This window comes from Maniola hyperantus, chromosome 9 (genome assembly GCF_902806685.2).
Source record: "Maniola hyperantus chromosome 9, iAphHyp1.2, whole genome shotgun sequence".
In the NCBI taxonomy this organism is placed as follows: domain Eukaryota; kingdom Metazoa; phylum Arthropoda; class Insecta; order Lepidoptera; family Nymphalidae; genus Maniola; species Maniola hyperantus.
Window position 1 is genome coordinate 11,739,428 of NC_048544.1, and position 17,721 is coordinate 11,757,148.

General features: G+C 37.5%; 1 protein-coding gene across 7 annotated transcripts in view; it reads left to right on the top strand.

The window, feature by feature from the left end:
- Mhcl (Myosin heavy chain-like) overlaps positions 1-17,721 on the top strand; it is a 234,596-nt gene that overhangs the window by 174,743 nt on the left and 42,132 nt on the right. For all 7 annotated transcript variants that reach the window (XM_034971701.2, XM_034971702.2, XM_069501067.1 and 4 more), the window contains 2 exons: positions 11,123-11,271; positions 12,300-12,423. In XM_034971701.2, coding sequence (XP_034827592.1) covers positions 11,123-11,271; positions 12,300-12,423 — 273 coding nt within the window. The remainder of the gene's footprint in view (positions 1-11,122; positions 11,272-12,299; positions 12,424-17,721) is intronic.

A 17,721-nucleotide genomic window follows, 5' to 3' on the forward strand; every position in this document is an offset into this window, starting at 1 on the left:
CAATCGCATCGGTGATATTCGTTTGTGCAGAAAAGTGCAACCTAGCGCTAACTAAAACCAATGAAGTTCAGACCTTAGTGCTTGATGTTAAGATTTTAAACACAAGAACAACATAGTCTCGTGCTATCTCACTCATAATTCGCGCGGGCAAAACATGGTGTGTAGGCAACAACCAATAGCGAACGGACGGCCGCTATGATTGGCTAAAATATTTTCGCGCTTGCCAAAAATAAGATTTCTGCGCAGGTATATCGGCGTAACTTATAAAAGTGGTAGTACTACCTACCATCTTTGGAAACGAAGCAATTTCATTGATAGACAATTGAAATTACCTTAAGATCATCGGCTCTGTACTCTCACTCACCGTTTCCTCAGTCACGTATACTATTTCGTACAGAATTGCTTCGGACAATGTATTAATTTATTGTAAGGCGCATGCCGATCACGTCCAGCTTTCGTCGCGCACGCAGCTATGGTCCTTTATGCGCCTCTTACGGATCAGTGAATATCCGTAAGGGGCGCATAAAGGACCGTACCATTTTGGTATTTTGGTAAAAAATAACTTTTAAGAGGCGAGTTTAGGATCCTGTTGGTCAATTTAGAAAATTTATCTTTTCAAATTTAACTTTTAAAGAAAGATTAGCTTTTAAACTTTGTTTGGTTATTAATTTATAATAGTAATATTTTAAATGTGTCTGTTAAAGTGTCTGTCTGTCTATCGGTCTGATAGCTTTTCACGGCCCATCCATTTAACTGATTTTGATAAAAGGTACAGAGAGCTTGATCCTAGGATCAGCATAGACTAACTACCTTTTGTCCTGGAAAATCGAGGAGTTCCCTTCCCATGAGATTATTGAAAACCTAAACCCTAGTAATTGATAAATTATAAATTGGTTGGATTTTGGGTATTGATAGAAGAAACAATAACCCAAGTGACTTCCGATATTCGTCGTTGATAGACTTTCGCTTCTGGTATCTTGTAAGGATTTCTATACGCCGGTGATCTTGCAACGCTTGGATCCATCGGCTCCCTGCGACTCGTTTTATGTTGTCGATTTGGTATTGTGGTGTGTTAATTTCAATTTGATTGATGTTTCTCTCGTTATGTAACTGAACCATAGATTAATTATTGGTCTCGCTATGAACTGAACGTTGTTATTTGTATTATCAACTCTTGACGAATTTCGCACAGTATTGTAATTTCTTTAGATTCTCTTATTATTAAATGAGCATAATCCTGCTTTCTCTAGCGTCTATAATATACATATCTTTAAACTGACGTAATTTTTTTCGATCATGGTTGTGATTTCGATGAAGATTATTTAACTTATTTCTTACATAGTCTACCTATTGCTAAAGAGCAGCTGTCTTGTAGGTGTAACATACATAATTTTTCCTAGTCTTCGATTTTCCAATAACGAAACAATAAACATTACCATTAATATACTATAGCATGTATAGCATTTCATTCCCCACCATTTTACACTCGTAATAACTCTTTATACGGGCTTTGGTAATTCATTCCGTTTCACTTTGCCATAGTAATTATTTAAAAAAAAACGCGTCACTATTTGTATGCGTCGAAACATCCGCAAAATAGTTCGTACGTACGGCCTCTATCACCTCTTTATTTATTAAACCTCATGGCATTTTGTTCTTTAACTCTGAATGTGTAAAGGTTTTATTGGCGTGTTATGTTTTCGTAATTTCGTTTGTTAGGTACGTAGTTATAATTAATCTGTCGCGTTACTACCGCCGCCATATATTTTGTCGTATTGTCCGCACGTCTACTATGGGGTGAAAGTCGTATTGATACAATGATTCGTCGTAATGATGATGGACTTGTTTTATTTTCCCCATGGCTATATTTTATTCTTATATAATAGATGTACACTTAACTTTAGATACGCCTAGTGGAAAGTGATTTGCTATGCTATGTAAGCCAGAAATCTATTTGGTAGAAGAAAGTTATATTTTACCAGTAAGTATAGACTATGAGTATTAACTATCAGGTATAGATAGCAGACGGTATTTAACACTTCAATAGTGTTAAATACTAGAAGCTGAAGCGCTTTTGAACCGAGTATTATGGAGTAAAATTTGGCAAATTAATTATTGTAGGTTTATTCTTGTGTAGTGCACTAAGGATTCTTTAAGCTTAAATCAAAGCCGGATTAGCAAGAATCTAAGTATCTATGTGGATCCATATACCCATTTAAATTTTTGCAAATGAAAGTTCTATTATTAAAAAAATCTCTGGTTCCTCTGGTGCTGCAAATTTTCATGGTCGGCGGTAATCACTTAACAGGTGACCTCATTGACCACCTGCTCATTGGTGCTATTTTTATTAAACAAAAAACATAAAAATCGACAAAAACACTTGTCACCTTCACATACACTTAACAAACAGTCGTACAATAGTGGGGTATTGTTAATTTAACGGATATTCCTCTTACTATGAGAGCGGTGAAACCAGGCGTGGCCACGGAATACGGATGCCAGTGACTAATATTAAGAAAATAAATAACAGAGCTAAACAAAGGAAGCTTAATAAAAAACAGGTTTATTTTTCACAGGGTCTAAGAAACAATGAAATTTCCATATTTAAAAATGACGCTGTGATTACAGGCGTTACACCGATTGTATACAAAGAGGTGGTGAATGAATTGTTCATAGTGCTTGATGTCGTTGTAGCCTGAAAATAAAGATACATTGAAAAATGTAAATATGCCTAGCCTACGTGCAAACAAGATATGATTTGACTAGTCCATCGCCCATGGCGCTGCACTTGTTATTCGCTTTGACAGAAAGCATTTTATACCCATCTCGCTTAGATCAACTTGTAAAGTAAATTAACATCTGATGAGGAACAACAATGGAGTAGGTATGAACTGTGGACCTATGGGTCCACATAGAATATCTGAACATCTGTAAAGCACTAGCGGATACCCGGCGTGTGCTACTACGCTCAAGTATGTGCATAATGCATTGTGTTGGTGGTCTAAAATCATCTTCGCATTATTGGTTTTCTAATGAGACTGGTTTGGGGCACATCGGTTAGACGGTTTCAAAGTCTATAACGGGCATTGTTATTTTTTTAAATGTTTTATGTATATATTAGGATTAATAAATAATTCGAGTACAGTAGGACAAAATGTATTGGAATGGCACTTCAAACAAATCTGTGACGGGCTCTTAGTGTTTGTAACTTTACGCTTGGTAACGACGACCATGAGTTGCATGTTTGTACGCATACCTGTACGTGCGAAATTACTAAATGCTAATACTGGCTTAGAATTATAGCATAGACTGTAGATGTATCTCTACACCTTCGAAGTGTTAATACTCGGCCATAGACGGTGCGTTCCTCTTAAACGCTATTGTAGAATAATAAACATAATGGCTTATGGCTAATGAGAAGTAACCGTTGCTTTCGGGAAAGCAGCCGGTCGCGCATCGTTTATAACATAAATAAATAATGTTACTTGTAAATAATAATCATTGTACTTAGCTGCGCCGCCTATGCTTAAGCATTAACTTAGGTATAGTTATTTATTTTCAAAAAAATATGGATTCACCGATTTGATTTCTGTCTGTAAATGGTTTTTAATATATTCGATTGCCGGTTGGGAGTAGTTTAGAGTTGTTTTTTTGTTTAGGTGATCCAAATTAGCTAACGTGTAAATCTGTTAGGTACTTTTTATGTACGGTTTTACGTCGTGTTTTGAGTTTGTCATCTTCATACGAAGGCAGAATGTTACTCTGTTGTCGTTGTTGATATATTTTAACTTTAAAACATACTCAGCACACAATATGTTAGAGCCTGGTTAAGGTAAATGACCTGGTTAAGGTAAGGTAAAAGACAAATGATGATGAAATCTTCGTCTACAGTTCAAAGATCGAAAAATGCTAAAACAAGGCAACTTAAACCTTTGTTATTAATAAAAAGGATTCTTTGCTTTAATTACGGTTGAAAAATCTCAAATATCAGAAGTCTGCTGTTTTTATTCACCATTGTCTCAAGACACCGGAGTAGATGTTAATTGTTGACATAATGATGCATAATTTGCATAGCGGATGTTTCAACTTGTCTTAATAGCGGACATTGAGCTGTAATCTTTTCGGAAATTCGTTTTAATCTGGCTTCTAATAATCTTTAGAATTATTTTATCACGTGTACAACTAGCGTGGTCACAATTCTCATGTAAGTTTCTACTCTTACCATAATAAAGAAGAAATGTTTTTTGTACATTTTCGTTTTTCTATTGTACCTAGTTAAGTAGTTGTTGAACTTCAGTCTTCACTCTACCTCGGTATCTGACAGTTACTCTGCTATACTAGGTACCTACTGCTCACGTATGCGAGTATGCGAGAGAGATTGTAATTTTTAGAGTTCCGTACTTGAAGAGTGCAACGGGACCCTGTTACTACGCCGCCGCTGTCCGCCCGTCTGTCCGTCCGTTCGTCTGTCTGTCAGCGGGCGGTATCTTATGAGAGTTGAAATTTTCAGTGTGTAGTTCTGTTGCCGCTATAACAACAAATAATAAAAACCCAAGATGATGACTTTCAAAATGGCTGTCTTGCTAAATAAAACAAAAAAAAAAGTATATCGTGTTATCGATGGTACGGAACCCTTTGTGTACAAGTCAGACTTGCACTTGACCGGGTTTTTTATTTTACACACTAAAGCCGGCGACCCGTCACCGGCTTGTTGCCGCAAAACAAAGCCGCCCCGGGTCTACAAGATGGCGTGGCGGACTGCCGACTTTGCTGCTCGTATGGTAGCCTCCCTTAGACTAGGTGAGGTTGTAGGTAGTCTATCGTCAATCGGAAACATGTCATTGATAAGACAAGAGCATGCTTATCAAGATAACTGTTGCCGCTATTCCGAAAAACGACCAGAAGAATCGCCCACCCTAATAACAGCTCTACATTAACCATCGGCGGAAAGTGGAATAGTTCAAGCAATAAAAGCGTAAGAAACCGATCAGTGCAATAAGACTGCAGCCACCGTGCGGTTATTGCATCCTATTAGGAGTAACTGGAGCGCGCTGCTGCACGATAACTCTCCATCCGAGCTTTTGCCGTTATGCCTACCTGTTACTTAGACATCGTTCGTCAATAAATTCTGTCATGAAAGGGGAGTTGGAGACTATTGACTATTCAGTACTTAAATAATGTACTCATATAGTCAATGATAGACCAGAGCAAGAATGTTGGTAAATGCATCTGACGATTCAAAAATACTTGTAAAAGTTTAATTATTTATTTATTTATAACAAATTACAAACAAGATAAGTATATAAAGTACCTTAAAAGAAGCCTTTTTTGACGAAGGTTGGTATAGGTAATCATTGCAAGAACGGCTCGAAAATTATATTTTAACTTCAACCCCTTATTTTACCCCCTTAGTGGTTAAGTTTTCAAAAACCCTTTCTTATCGGATGTCTCCGTTAAGTATAATAGCTATCTGCTTGCCAAATTTCAGCCCGATCCGTCCAGTAATTTAAGCTGTACGTTGATAGATCAGTCAGTCAGTCAGCTTTTTCCTTTTATTATCATCGTGATCAGCCTATCGCGCGCCGGTTCATTAAAGAGCATGGATCTCCTTTCAGAATGAGAACGGTTTGGCTGTAGTCTACTACGCTGCTCAAGTGCGGATTGGCAGACTTCACAAACCTTTGAGAACATTATAGAGAACTCTAAACAAGTTTCTTCACCGTTAAACGATATTTAATTGAATAATCGATATTAAATGAGCCTCAATAGCTCAACCGGTAAAGGAGTGGACTGAAAACCGAAAGGTCGACGGTTCAAACCCCGCCCGTTGCACTATTGTCGTACCTACTCCTAGCACAAGCCTGACGCTTAGTTGGAGAGGAAAGGGGAATATTAGTCATTTAACATGGCTAATATTCTTTAAAAAAAAAAAATTGCTTAAAACGCACATTACTCCGAAAAGTTATATAGGACGCCTGGGATCGAACCCCGAGCTTTCCGATAGGGAGACCGATGTCTTAGCCACAGTACTATAAAAACGCTTTTTTTAATCACGTCGTTGGTTAAATCTTTAAATATAACTAAGTATGAATTATTACAGTTAATTGCTTATTAATTAAGATGATTATATCTTTATCGAGAGTCTGTCAATCCGTCGTTACGCGTAGAAACTATTTATTGCTTATACTTACATTGAAATGTTTACAAATTTGAATCATATTTACAGTTATTAATATTAAGTGGCGCTAGGTTAATTAGAGTTAATGTTTATGTTTAGCCGTCTGTTTATTTGTATATTAATAAACATTATATTGCTTGCACAACTGCTGTAAATGTGGTATTTATATTATATTTTATAGTAGGTATCAATTTCACGTCACATGTTTGACTAGTGTTCAATGTTCATGTATACTTAATATGATCTATTATTATGTATTTAATAACCTAGAATAAAAATAGTAATTTTGGTATTGACTTTGCGATCTAAATCTACTATCAAGATATGTACTTAACGAAAAGGCTGCTACGAATGTTGGGACTTGGGAGCACATTGAACCTTATCCAAAGCTAGATTCCATTATTTTTACCTTAATATGTCATACTAGATAGGTACATGATGGATGGTCTTCGTGGATTTAGGTTTTCAAAAACCGTAGGAACGCTTTGATTTTGCGGGTTAAAATTAGCCTATGACACTCCAGGGTCTTTAATTAAATATATCCATGCAAACATCGCGTCGATTCGTTGATGCGTTTTGCGGTGGTTACAGGATTGTTGGACAAATCAACAAACAAACTCACCTTCATATTTATCATCAATCAATCAATCAATCATCATCAATCATCATCAATACTTATAATAAAACTGTAACAGGTCAAATTCTGTACATTGAAGATATTTTGAAAATTTTTTTTCGAGGGCACTCTATAATTGATACTGAACCCAAAACTGTAATTTTTTTTCATTTTTGTCTGTCTGTCTGTCTGTCTATCTGTCTATCTGTCTGTCTGTCTGTCTGTCTGTATCACGGCCGCGCATCACGCTGAAACTACTGAATGGATTCCAATGAAACTTGGTACGATTTGAGGTCATACTATGAGGAAGAATATAGGATACTTTTTATCCCGAAATTCAGCATGGTTCCCGTAGGAGAGGGGACGAAAGTTAAAATATATACTGAGTTGTAATTCATTAACGCGTAGTCCGATTTCATTCATTCTTTTTTTGTTAGAAAGGGGATATTTTAAAGATTGCTTCGTAAGTATTTCAAGGTCTTTTGGTGGAGGTGGTTTTTTTTCTACATCGATTTTTTCGAGGTTTCTGGACCGATTTGCAAATATTTTTTTAAATCAACTTTAAAAGTTTACGTCGTGGTGACATAAAAAATTCTGGATTCAAATCCTTAATCCTGATGCTGAAGGGTTACTGCCCGCCTGAGTTATCAAGATTCAGGAAGTGTCAATAGTGAATTCATATTATAGGTACCAAGCAACGACAACAATCCCGAAAAATCAAAGAGTTCCCGCGGGATTTTAAAAATAATAATATATAACTTTATAAGAGTAGATAGAGAAGGAGAGAGGTTTAGGTATACGCTTGACCACAATCACACCTGATGGAAAGTGATGATGTGGCCTAAGATGGGACGCGTTTACCTAGAAGATGCCTATTCACTCGTGTTTTAAAGACAGGTTAGGTAAGGTTAGATAGAGAAGTCCTTGTACGTTAATTAACAATGTAAACCTCGCATGTTTTATGATCATCCAGAAACGTTAACTTATTAAGCCAACAGTAATAAAATGAGACACCGTAAGGTAAAGAAGACATACGCATAAGTTCTAATAGAGTCGCAATAGAGCTCGTCTAAAAGCAATAATAAACAATCATCTCGGTGCCGGTTTGTGCGTCAGGTGCTATTATGCTCCTACTGCTAAGTAGGCGAACTAGGCCAACTATGTATTGAGAGCCCGTTCACATAACGTCGTCAGGACTAAAATTACAATTCAATTTGGATTTTTTAATACATTTAATATCAATATTTATTTATTTTTAATTTACCTATTTTGAAAATCGAACAGTATTTACAAAATAACTAATATACATTTTTAGTTTAACTACCTGTCTATGTAGTTTCTGTTTATAAATTAGGAAGTACGAGTAATACTCAATTAGGGTAGTCTAGTCTCTAACTTTTTCAAATATAAATTTTATTGCTAGGTATACCTTAGTTTTGATGGTTCAAATATTTTTTAAATTTTCAATAAGTTCTTTCAGTGCTTACAAATTTACTCAAGTTTTGTCCGATCATTATGAATTAACCACTCTACCTAGTTGAAAATGAAAAAAGGCATTTATTAATTAATAGGGTCATATATGTATTTATGAAATTATATTAAGTAAATAGATACGGTGCGATAAGTACTTTCGAAATTACCTATCTATAGAAAGAATTTGTAAGGTCAGGCAAAATCGATAGGACATAATGTAAACGCGGTCTCAGTCAACAATAGAGATGTCGGTTGTTGTGGAAATGGAGTGGGTCACTATCGTTAATGTTTACTTTGCGCGTGACAACAGTAAAAGTAAAAATCAAACGAGCCTCATCTAGGCTCCGACGCGGCTTTACTACTAGGTCGTGACGATGATACTTCTCATTCGTTTACTCTACTCTAAACTAAAAATAAATAGTATATAATGTAGTAGAACTAATACTTATTTGTAAGCTTTGCTTGAGTTCTAATATCAGAAGCTATAAGTCCCGCAAACTGCTAATGCATGTGACCGCCATTTTAGTGACGTTAGCACTAGACTGAAGTTTCGAGCTGATGGTATATTTTTATTTCGGCTGACGTCAAAATGACGTCATTTCGATGTTAATGAGACATAGTTCCAGCGCAATAGCATTTTGCGGGACTTATACAACACAATCGATCTTTGATAAGAACACTAGACCCTAGTTAAAGCCAAACGGTTAAAGAACGCGCTGAACGAACGGACACAAATCCGAAAAACCGTCGCTTGGGTCCAAAAACACAGGTCATGATGGCAATCGCACACCCACAAAAACTCCGCGCTAAACCGATGCGGGATAGCGCGGTTGTGCGGGGCATCCCCTCGCCTCATACCCCGATTGCCATCTCGACCTGTCGCGTACTTACAGGTACATTGCATTATTGTCGCACCTACTTCTATTAGCTTATTGCTCAAGTTTCACGCTTAGATAGAGAGGAAAGGTGAATGGAATGGAAAGAGCTGATTATTCTTTAAAAAAAATATTCAGTCCGAGCACGACCTATATCGTGAATCCACACTCGTGTGGTGAATCTATCATAACTTTACTTTGATATACCTATAAGTTTCAAAGAAAACTTGCTCTTGTAGAAATAGGCGTAGGCATTCATAGGTCTACGGAACAACTAGTTACAATACACATATAATTACAAAAAAAAGTTATTGAAATCCTAAACACCATTACACTTATCACACTAGTATGCGGTTGTCGTCACGTATAGTAGAACAAAATTAATAAATGTGTTACTAGTAGGTATTCCTAGTAATCAGTAATCATTACCTACTTGGTACTGGGTTGTATAAGAAAGATTACATCTTGGAGATTGTGAGCGTACGAGTATGTAATTACTAATTACAGTAAATAACGCATTAACAGCTTTGTATTAAAACAAAATGAATGCTTTAATTTACTTTTACGTCATTATAATAATACGTTTCTGTTTTACGCATACGTTTAGATACATGTAACGCAGTTAGAGACTATTATATTTTGTTAATTGTAATTAATTTACTACATGATGCGATGATTATATTACGACTTCGTACGCGTGGATTTAGGTTTTTTAAAAATCTCGTGGGAACTCTTTCATTTTCCGAAATAAAAAGTAGCCTATGTCCTTCCCGGGAATGTAAGCTAACTCTGTACTTTTCATAAAAATCGGTTAATGTGTTGGGTCGTGAAAAGGTAGCAGACAGACAGGCAGACAGACACACTTTTGCATCCATACTAATATTATAAATGTGAAAGTGTGTCTGTCTGTCTGTCTGCTAGCTTTTCACGGCCCAACAGTTCAAACGATTTTGATAAAATTTGGTACAGAATTAGCTTACATCCCGGGGAAGGACATAGGGACTGTTTATCCCGGAAAATTAAAGAGTTGCCACGAGATTTAAAAAAACCTAGTTAACCTGGACGAAGTCGCGGGAATCATCAGTTTATAATATTAGTGTGGAAGTATGGGTGTATTGATAAACCTTGCGTGATTTAAATGATCTATGTCCACTGCCGGACATAGATCTCTAGCAAGGACTTCCACAGAACACGATATTACCTAATTCGACCTTCCCAAATTGCAATCAAAATATCATTATAAAATACTCTCCAGATCGAATTTCTGCCACTGTAACCAAACTCAAGGCAAACTGGCGAATATAACCTGTGTTATTATAGTTAGGTACATGCAAAAGATTGTGTGTCTGTTAGTCTGTCTGTCATGACCGATCCTTTGAATCGATTTAAACAAGATTTTCCACGAATTTTGCAAAATTATCCCGAAGACAGATATATTAATATATTTTGTAAAGTGGTGATAATAAAAAGAATACCCGGCTGAGTTTGTTGTGGGCTCTTCTCAGACCTGGGCGCGTTTGGAACCCTCGTAGCTTTAGTTTTAAGTTTGCGTAATAATTATCACCACTATATCTTACAAATCTAACACAATACCAGACCATCAATAAGAGTAATTTATTACCTATTTTGAATAAATCATTTGACTTTTGACTTTTTGACTTTTATGCAACTTTTTATCCCTGAAAATCAAAGAATTCCCTTGAGAATTTTTTTAAACCTAAAATCCCCGCGCACGAAGCTTGGGCACCCTCTATAGTTGTAGGTAGTGCATAGCGCAAAGACAGGCACTATAAGCTGCTATTAGTAAGAATTTCTTGAATGAAAAACTCAATCACTTTTTTGGCCTTACCTGGTACACACTACTTTCTTGGTAGTATTAGGTACTTACGTCATTCTTCCGCGACATCCAGGACGTCGTGATCAGCAGCAGTCTTCTATCAAGTTAATTGATTACTAATGTTATATTTCTGATTGTTACAGATCATGTTCCGCGGCGGCGTGGTGGGCGAACTGGACGCGCGCCGCGACGCCGCGCTCGCCCGCGTACTGGTACGACTGCAGGCGAGGGCGAGGGGGCTACTGGCGCGGCGCCGTGCCCAGCGCTTGCGTACCCAACACACTGCGGCGAGGTACGTGTTCTACATCAGTTCAGACTTAACCCAAATTAGCATTACGATTTACAATACGATTGACGGCGGCCACACTATTCGCGATGTCATGAATTATTTGCTAAATCCCGATAGTGGTCCCGAACCATTATTGGTATGACTGCATGCGAGAGCGGGGCGTCTACTGGCGCGTGAGGGCGAAAAGCCTGGTCACACATTGGCATGCCTACGTTTTCGTACCCAACGTAGTTCAGCGGGATACTTGTAAACAGAGTTTGCCTATCAAACATTTATGTGACAAAATCTAAGAAATGTTGACACGCGCCGCTGACGCGACGACGCGACAGCAGGCGTGGGGTTGCTCGCACGTATCCGTGTTCAATGCATGCGTACACACTACACAACGTACAGTAGCGTACAGTTGACGTGTCAAGAACTGATCTTGGCCCTACACAGTGGCGGATTTATTTCTACTCACATGTTATCTATTTATCGGATTACTAGCTGCGACCCACTCCGGCTTCGCTCGGGTAGAATTTCTGAAAATCCTTACTTAGTGGGTTCTATGTTGTAGAAAAAATCTACAACCAAAATATCAAGTTTCTAGACCAGCGGTACGTACATAGGTTTGAGTCTGACAGGTTATCCTTTTATATGTCTAGATTACCTACACTTAAAAAATCTTATTAGTCTTCTGGTCATTTGGTCTTATTAGTGGGAGGTCCCGTGTTCGATTCCTGGCAGAGATTTGGAATTTTCTAATTTCTAAATTTCTGGCCTGGTCTGGTGGGAGGCTTCAGCCGTGGCTAGTTTATTTGCCTACCGGCAAAGTCGTGCCGCCAAGCAATTTAGCGTTCCGGTACGATGCCGTGTAGAAACCAAAGGGGCATGGGTTTATTAAAAACTACCATAGCCAGGTTAGCCCGCTTCCATCTTAGACTGCATCGTCACTTACCACCAGGTGAGATTGCATCTGAATTAAAAAAAAAAAAAAACTTAAAAGAAATTGAAATCCTCGTTTCTATGACAATAAATCTCTTCATCACCAGATGCGTGCAGCGCAACGTGCGAGCGTTTCTGGCGGTGCGCGACTGGCCGTGGTGGAGGCTGCTGGTGCGAGTCACGCCGTTGCTGGCGGTACACCGCACGGAGCACCGACTCAAGCAGGCTCAGGTAATTGTTTTTTTTGTTTACAGTACAGCTATCTTCATCACTACCTATCAGGCTTCCAGCGTAACGTGCAAGCGTTCCTGGCGGTGCGCGACTGGCCGTGGCGCGTACATTCGATTCGTATTTTGGCGGATCTGTGAAATCTCACCCGGAGTGCACAAACGCCCTTAGGCTAGTATTTTTTTTTAGTATGGACAGTTAAAAAAGTGAACGATTGATGCGTAATACAGCGGCATCAACTTTCATCTGAATAGCAGGAAAATTATAAAAGTTATTTATTGGCTGTCATGTTTATGTTGAATCGCAAAATTAATATTACCTAAATATTTAATTAAGTAAGTAGGTACTTTAAGTAAGACGTCCTTCACGTAACTTGGAGTTACTACGCAAAAATAAAATATGCTAAGTACTTCAATAGTAATTGTAAGATTCATACATAAGTAATATGTATATTCGATTTAAAGTAGCAAGTTGCCGCACCATTAATTGAAATTAAAGACTCATTTCATGCTCACCTGTGGTCAAAATGAACAAATATTGTAGTTACACTGAACATAAAGGAAACGAAATTACTTCATATGTATACTTAATTAATGGTACGGTAAATGCAATCGCAGACGCGTAAGTACACCGCATCACCAAAATTGTACACCTGTAACATGAATTGTACTGAATTTTAACTACACAATAAGTGGAGTGAGTACGGCGCGTGGCCGTCCGTACAAGTTCCCAATAATAATAACGCTTGCACTTTCTCCACGGGTTTTTTCTTTGGTCTTGAACGAGTCGACGCAGGCGGCATCGGCAGGTCGTAGACGGAATGTCGTCATGCATTACGATTGTCGGTAAACCGAAGATAAGCAAGTAACATGGTATTATCACGTATTATGTAAAATCTGGCGCTGTAACGGGTTCCTGTGGATTTTATAGGGCTATTTTACCCGTCTACGGCAAATCCAAAAGGAAGGGTTATGATTTTTTTTTTTTTTTATTATTCAGATACAAGTTAGCCCTTGACTGCAATCTCACCTGGTGGTAAGTGATGATGCAGTCTAAGATGATAGCGGGCTAACCTGGAAGGGGTATGGCAGTTTTTATTAAACCCATACCCCTTTGGTTTCTACACGGCATCGTACCGGAACGCTAAATCGCTTGGCGGCACGGTTTTGCCGGTAGGGTGGTAACTAGCCACGGCCGAAGCCTCCCACCAGACCAGACCAGAAATTTAGAAATTATAAAATTCCAAACCCCTGCCAGGAATCGAACCCGGGACCTCCCACTATTAAGACCACAGCGCTCACCACTGCGCCAGGGAGGTCGTCAAAAAAAAATTTTAGCAGTCTATGTATGTAGGTTTGTATTTATGTGTGTGGCGCCTAAACTACTGAGCCGATTTTGATAAATGAAATTTCAATCGATTTATTATAGTATAGTCCGGGTGACTTAGCCTACATTTTAAATGAACAAAATCAATATGGCGGATTTTGCACCCAAAAAATTGGTCTCGAAAAAAATTTTTAACTATCGTATCGAGTGGAGTGTCAAATGAAAAAGGATACAATTTTGAGTTCACAAATATAAATATACTGCAACGTTAAAATATACCAAGTGACAGAAAAACTATTTTACTATAATATTTCAGCGTTTATTAAGACAAACGTAGTAGTCGGGTGTTAGTTTTCAACTATTCTTGTTAATCGCCAAATTATCTTTAAGGCCCAGATGCACGACAGACGGTTAAGGTTACGCTAAGTTACTACATTTTTAATATTTCCCTTAACAGTTTAAGGGAAATATTAAAAATGTAGTTTGTTTTTCATATATTAACCAAGTAAACACGTTTTAGAAGCAAATATGTGTGTGGTTTTCAGATTTCCCTCAATTTTTTTGAATTCAAAGTTACTAGGGCTCAAATATTTACACACTTACTAATCTTTAAACCCGTGTCACTTTGAAACGACACATTTTTACAGAAATCATGACACTCACAACACTAGGAAAATTAGGTATCATTGTACTTTTTTTGATTGTCAATTGTGAAAATTGTAAGATAATCCATACTATCCATACTAATATTATAAATGCAAAAGTGTGTCTGTCTGTCTGTCTGCTAGCCTTTCACGGCCCAACCGTTCAACCGATTTTGACGAAATTTGGTACAAAGATAGCTTGCATCCCGGAGAATGACATAGGCTACTTTGATCCCGATAAATCAAAGAGTTCCCACGGGATTTTTAAAGCCCTAAATCCACGCGGACGAAGTTGCGAGCATCATCTAGTAATGTAATATGGTGATAATTAATTACGTAATTAATGTCTAGATACATTTTTATTTAGTTTGATTGGCTAATATTCAAATGAGAACCAAACTACGTTTGTTTGGAGCGCACTAAAAATAAACTCCTCTTTAGGTACAGACAGGCGGTTAATATTATGTTACAGTTGCTATTAAACTTTGACCATCAATAAAAGCAAAATCGGTTTCACAATTTTGTTCCCCAAACCTTATCCAGAGGTTATGACTTGAACAATCGCGCGGCCGAGTTTCGTTCATCTGCTAGGTACAGAGACTTCCTGCTTCTGCTAGAGATTTTAAAGCAGAGGTCATTGACCTGTGATCAAAGTTCCTCATGATCGTAATCAACGTGATCACGTTCGTGTAATAGTAGGAAGAGTGATGAGTCGATGCTTGTACTCGTAACGACTCATTGTTATCGACGGTAACAATTTTTTACAGGAAAATTGCTTTCGGTTTCAGGAAATATGTACTTAAGTATTATATGGAGACGCTGATCAAGTTGTATTCTTGCTGAGCTATGCTAATCTATAAATATAAAAGGAAAAGCTGACTGACTGGCTGACTAATTGACTAACTGATCTATCAACGCACTGCTCGAACTACTGGACGGATTGCGCTGAAATTTGGTATGCAGATACATAGCTATTATGACATAGACATCAGCTAAAAAAGGATTTTTGAAAATTCAAACCCTGACGGGGTAAAATAGGGGTTTGAAATTTCTGTATTGCACACGAACTAAGTAGCGAGCATAACTTAGTTTTGATAATGAGAATCAGAAAAAAATTTCCCATATTTTATGGTTGCTCGAAGTAATCTCCAGTAGCTAAAAGTTGCTTTTAGTAAATTTGCATGCACATTTGTTTCAAATGTATGGGTTTTAGTAACATAATTACATACATATATTACTTCATAACTAAATAAAAAATCTTATAAAAATTTCCAGACACTTATCTTAATTTCAAGGCAAGACTATATTCTTAGATTAGAATCTGGGAACATTAGGAGATATTCCTGCGGATTCCTTAAAATGGCTCACTGACGTTCACGAAATGTGCGGTAAAAAACAATTAAAACTTAAACTGTACAGGTGCTATAAAACTGGACAGGTGATGTGTTGCCACATAATAGTTTTTTTAAATATTATAATCTCATATTTACAGTTCTATTAATCTGTAATGCTGTTAGAGATTGAAAACAAGTACAATTTATAATATGAAACATGTTAACTCCGGACCTCACACCAGTTAATCAGCGAAACCGGTTTATTATAGACCGTTTATCTAACATCTAAATGCGCTGTTTCCGGCTTCAATCTTGTGAACAAATTGGCCCTACAAGCATATAATAAACTAGCTGACCCTTCCCCGGCTTCGTTTGGTTGGGTTTTCTGAAAATCCTTTTCTAATGGCGGTCCACGTTATAGAGAGAAGCTCCATGCATAAATCTCAAATACAAACATGCAAACAAGAACCAACTCTCCGGATACAAATGCGTTTCAACATATAGTTATACCTCCCTAGTAGGTCGATCGGGTCGGATCAACAAATTCCTTCAAAACTGTGGAACCAACTCCCTTCGACGGTGTTCCCACTAGATTTCAACATGGGTTTATGTACAAGGGACGGATCAACAAATGCTGGTGCTGCAAATGTTCATGGGCGGCGGTAATCCCTTAACATCAAGTAGGTAACCCGCCTGCTCGTTTGCTCGCTATTTTTATTTAAAAAAAAAATTGGACTAAGCTGTTCAACCTGCACGTTGATATGGGAATCAGTCTTCCAGTCCTGGCTTTCTCGCCTTATAATCTCTATGTATCACTACCCATACCTATTCTTAGTTTGAAAATGTTTTTGTTTGTTGGTTTGTTCATCAACCTCGAGCAACGGATTGAAGTGTTTTTGCATTGACATAGTTATAGACCTAGAGAGAGTCATAGGCAACTTTTTATCCCAAAAAATCAAGTCTCCGCGGGATTCTCAAAAACCTAAATCCACACGGAGCTGCGAGCATCATCAGATAGTAAAGATAATATTTCTCTCCTTAGAAACACTGAACTGATTCTGACAAAGCTTATCTATATTTTCTAGCGGCAACATGCTAAAAATGTTTGAACAGTCTCCACTTAAGACTATTAACCTTAACCACATCCTGCCGATTCAGCAACCGTAGGACGTTCTAAACGTTTAACCGATTTAGCTGCCATCTCGCCACTTGTTTCCTGTTAGCGTAATCTTGTGAGAATATTTTGATCTCAGCTCAAAACGAAACATCTGTAGAGGTTATTTATAATCCACTAGCAGTTGCCTGCGACTTCGTCCGCGTAAAATTTCTGGTTTCTCATAAGTCTGAAATTTTCCCGCTGCAAAAGGACTCACTCACTCAGTCTCACCATAAGGCACGGAACCCAGAATACCTAAATGCCAATTTTCATAACTCTAACTTCAAAATCATAGGATTTTCATATAACTTTTCAACCCCCCTTTCACCCCCTTAGGGGGGAGTTTAGTTAGATCATTTCTTATCTGACACCTACTCCCTAGAAAGAACCTACGTTTCAAAGTTCAAGTAAAAATAACAATAGTTAAAACTTTTCTATGAAACATTTCGCCCCATTAACTATAGCCCATGTCACTCTCCGGAATGCCAAGCTATCTCTGTATCTTTTAACAAAATCGGACTATGGAAAGATAGCAGACGACAGACACACTTTCGATTTATCGATTTTTCGACGACTAAGTATAAGCAGTTAGTAGTTTACAAAATTCAATTAGACAATTTTAGTTTGCTAAAGTCTATAAAATTCTTATAAAATCTACTTATTTGCCATAAATGTACAAAGTCTTTAGGGAACTAACTAATAAAACATGTCGAATTGATACTACATATTATACTATAGGTACAGGATATCTCTTATATCTATTGAGTAGAGAATAAGCCAAATGGGTGTTTTCGTTAAAAATTACTTAATAAAACTTTAGATTTTAATCTTAGATTTTATG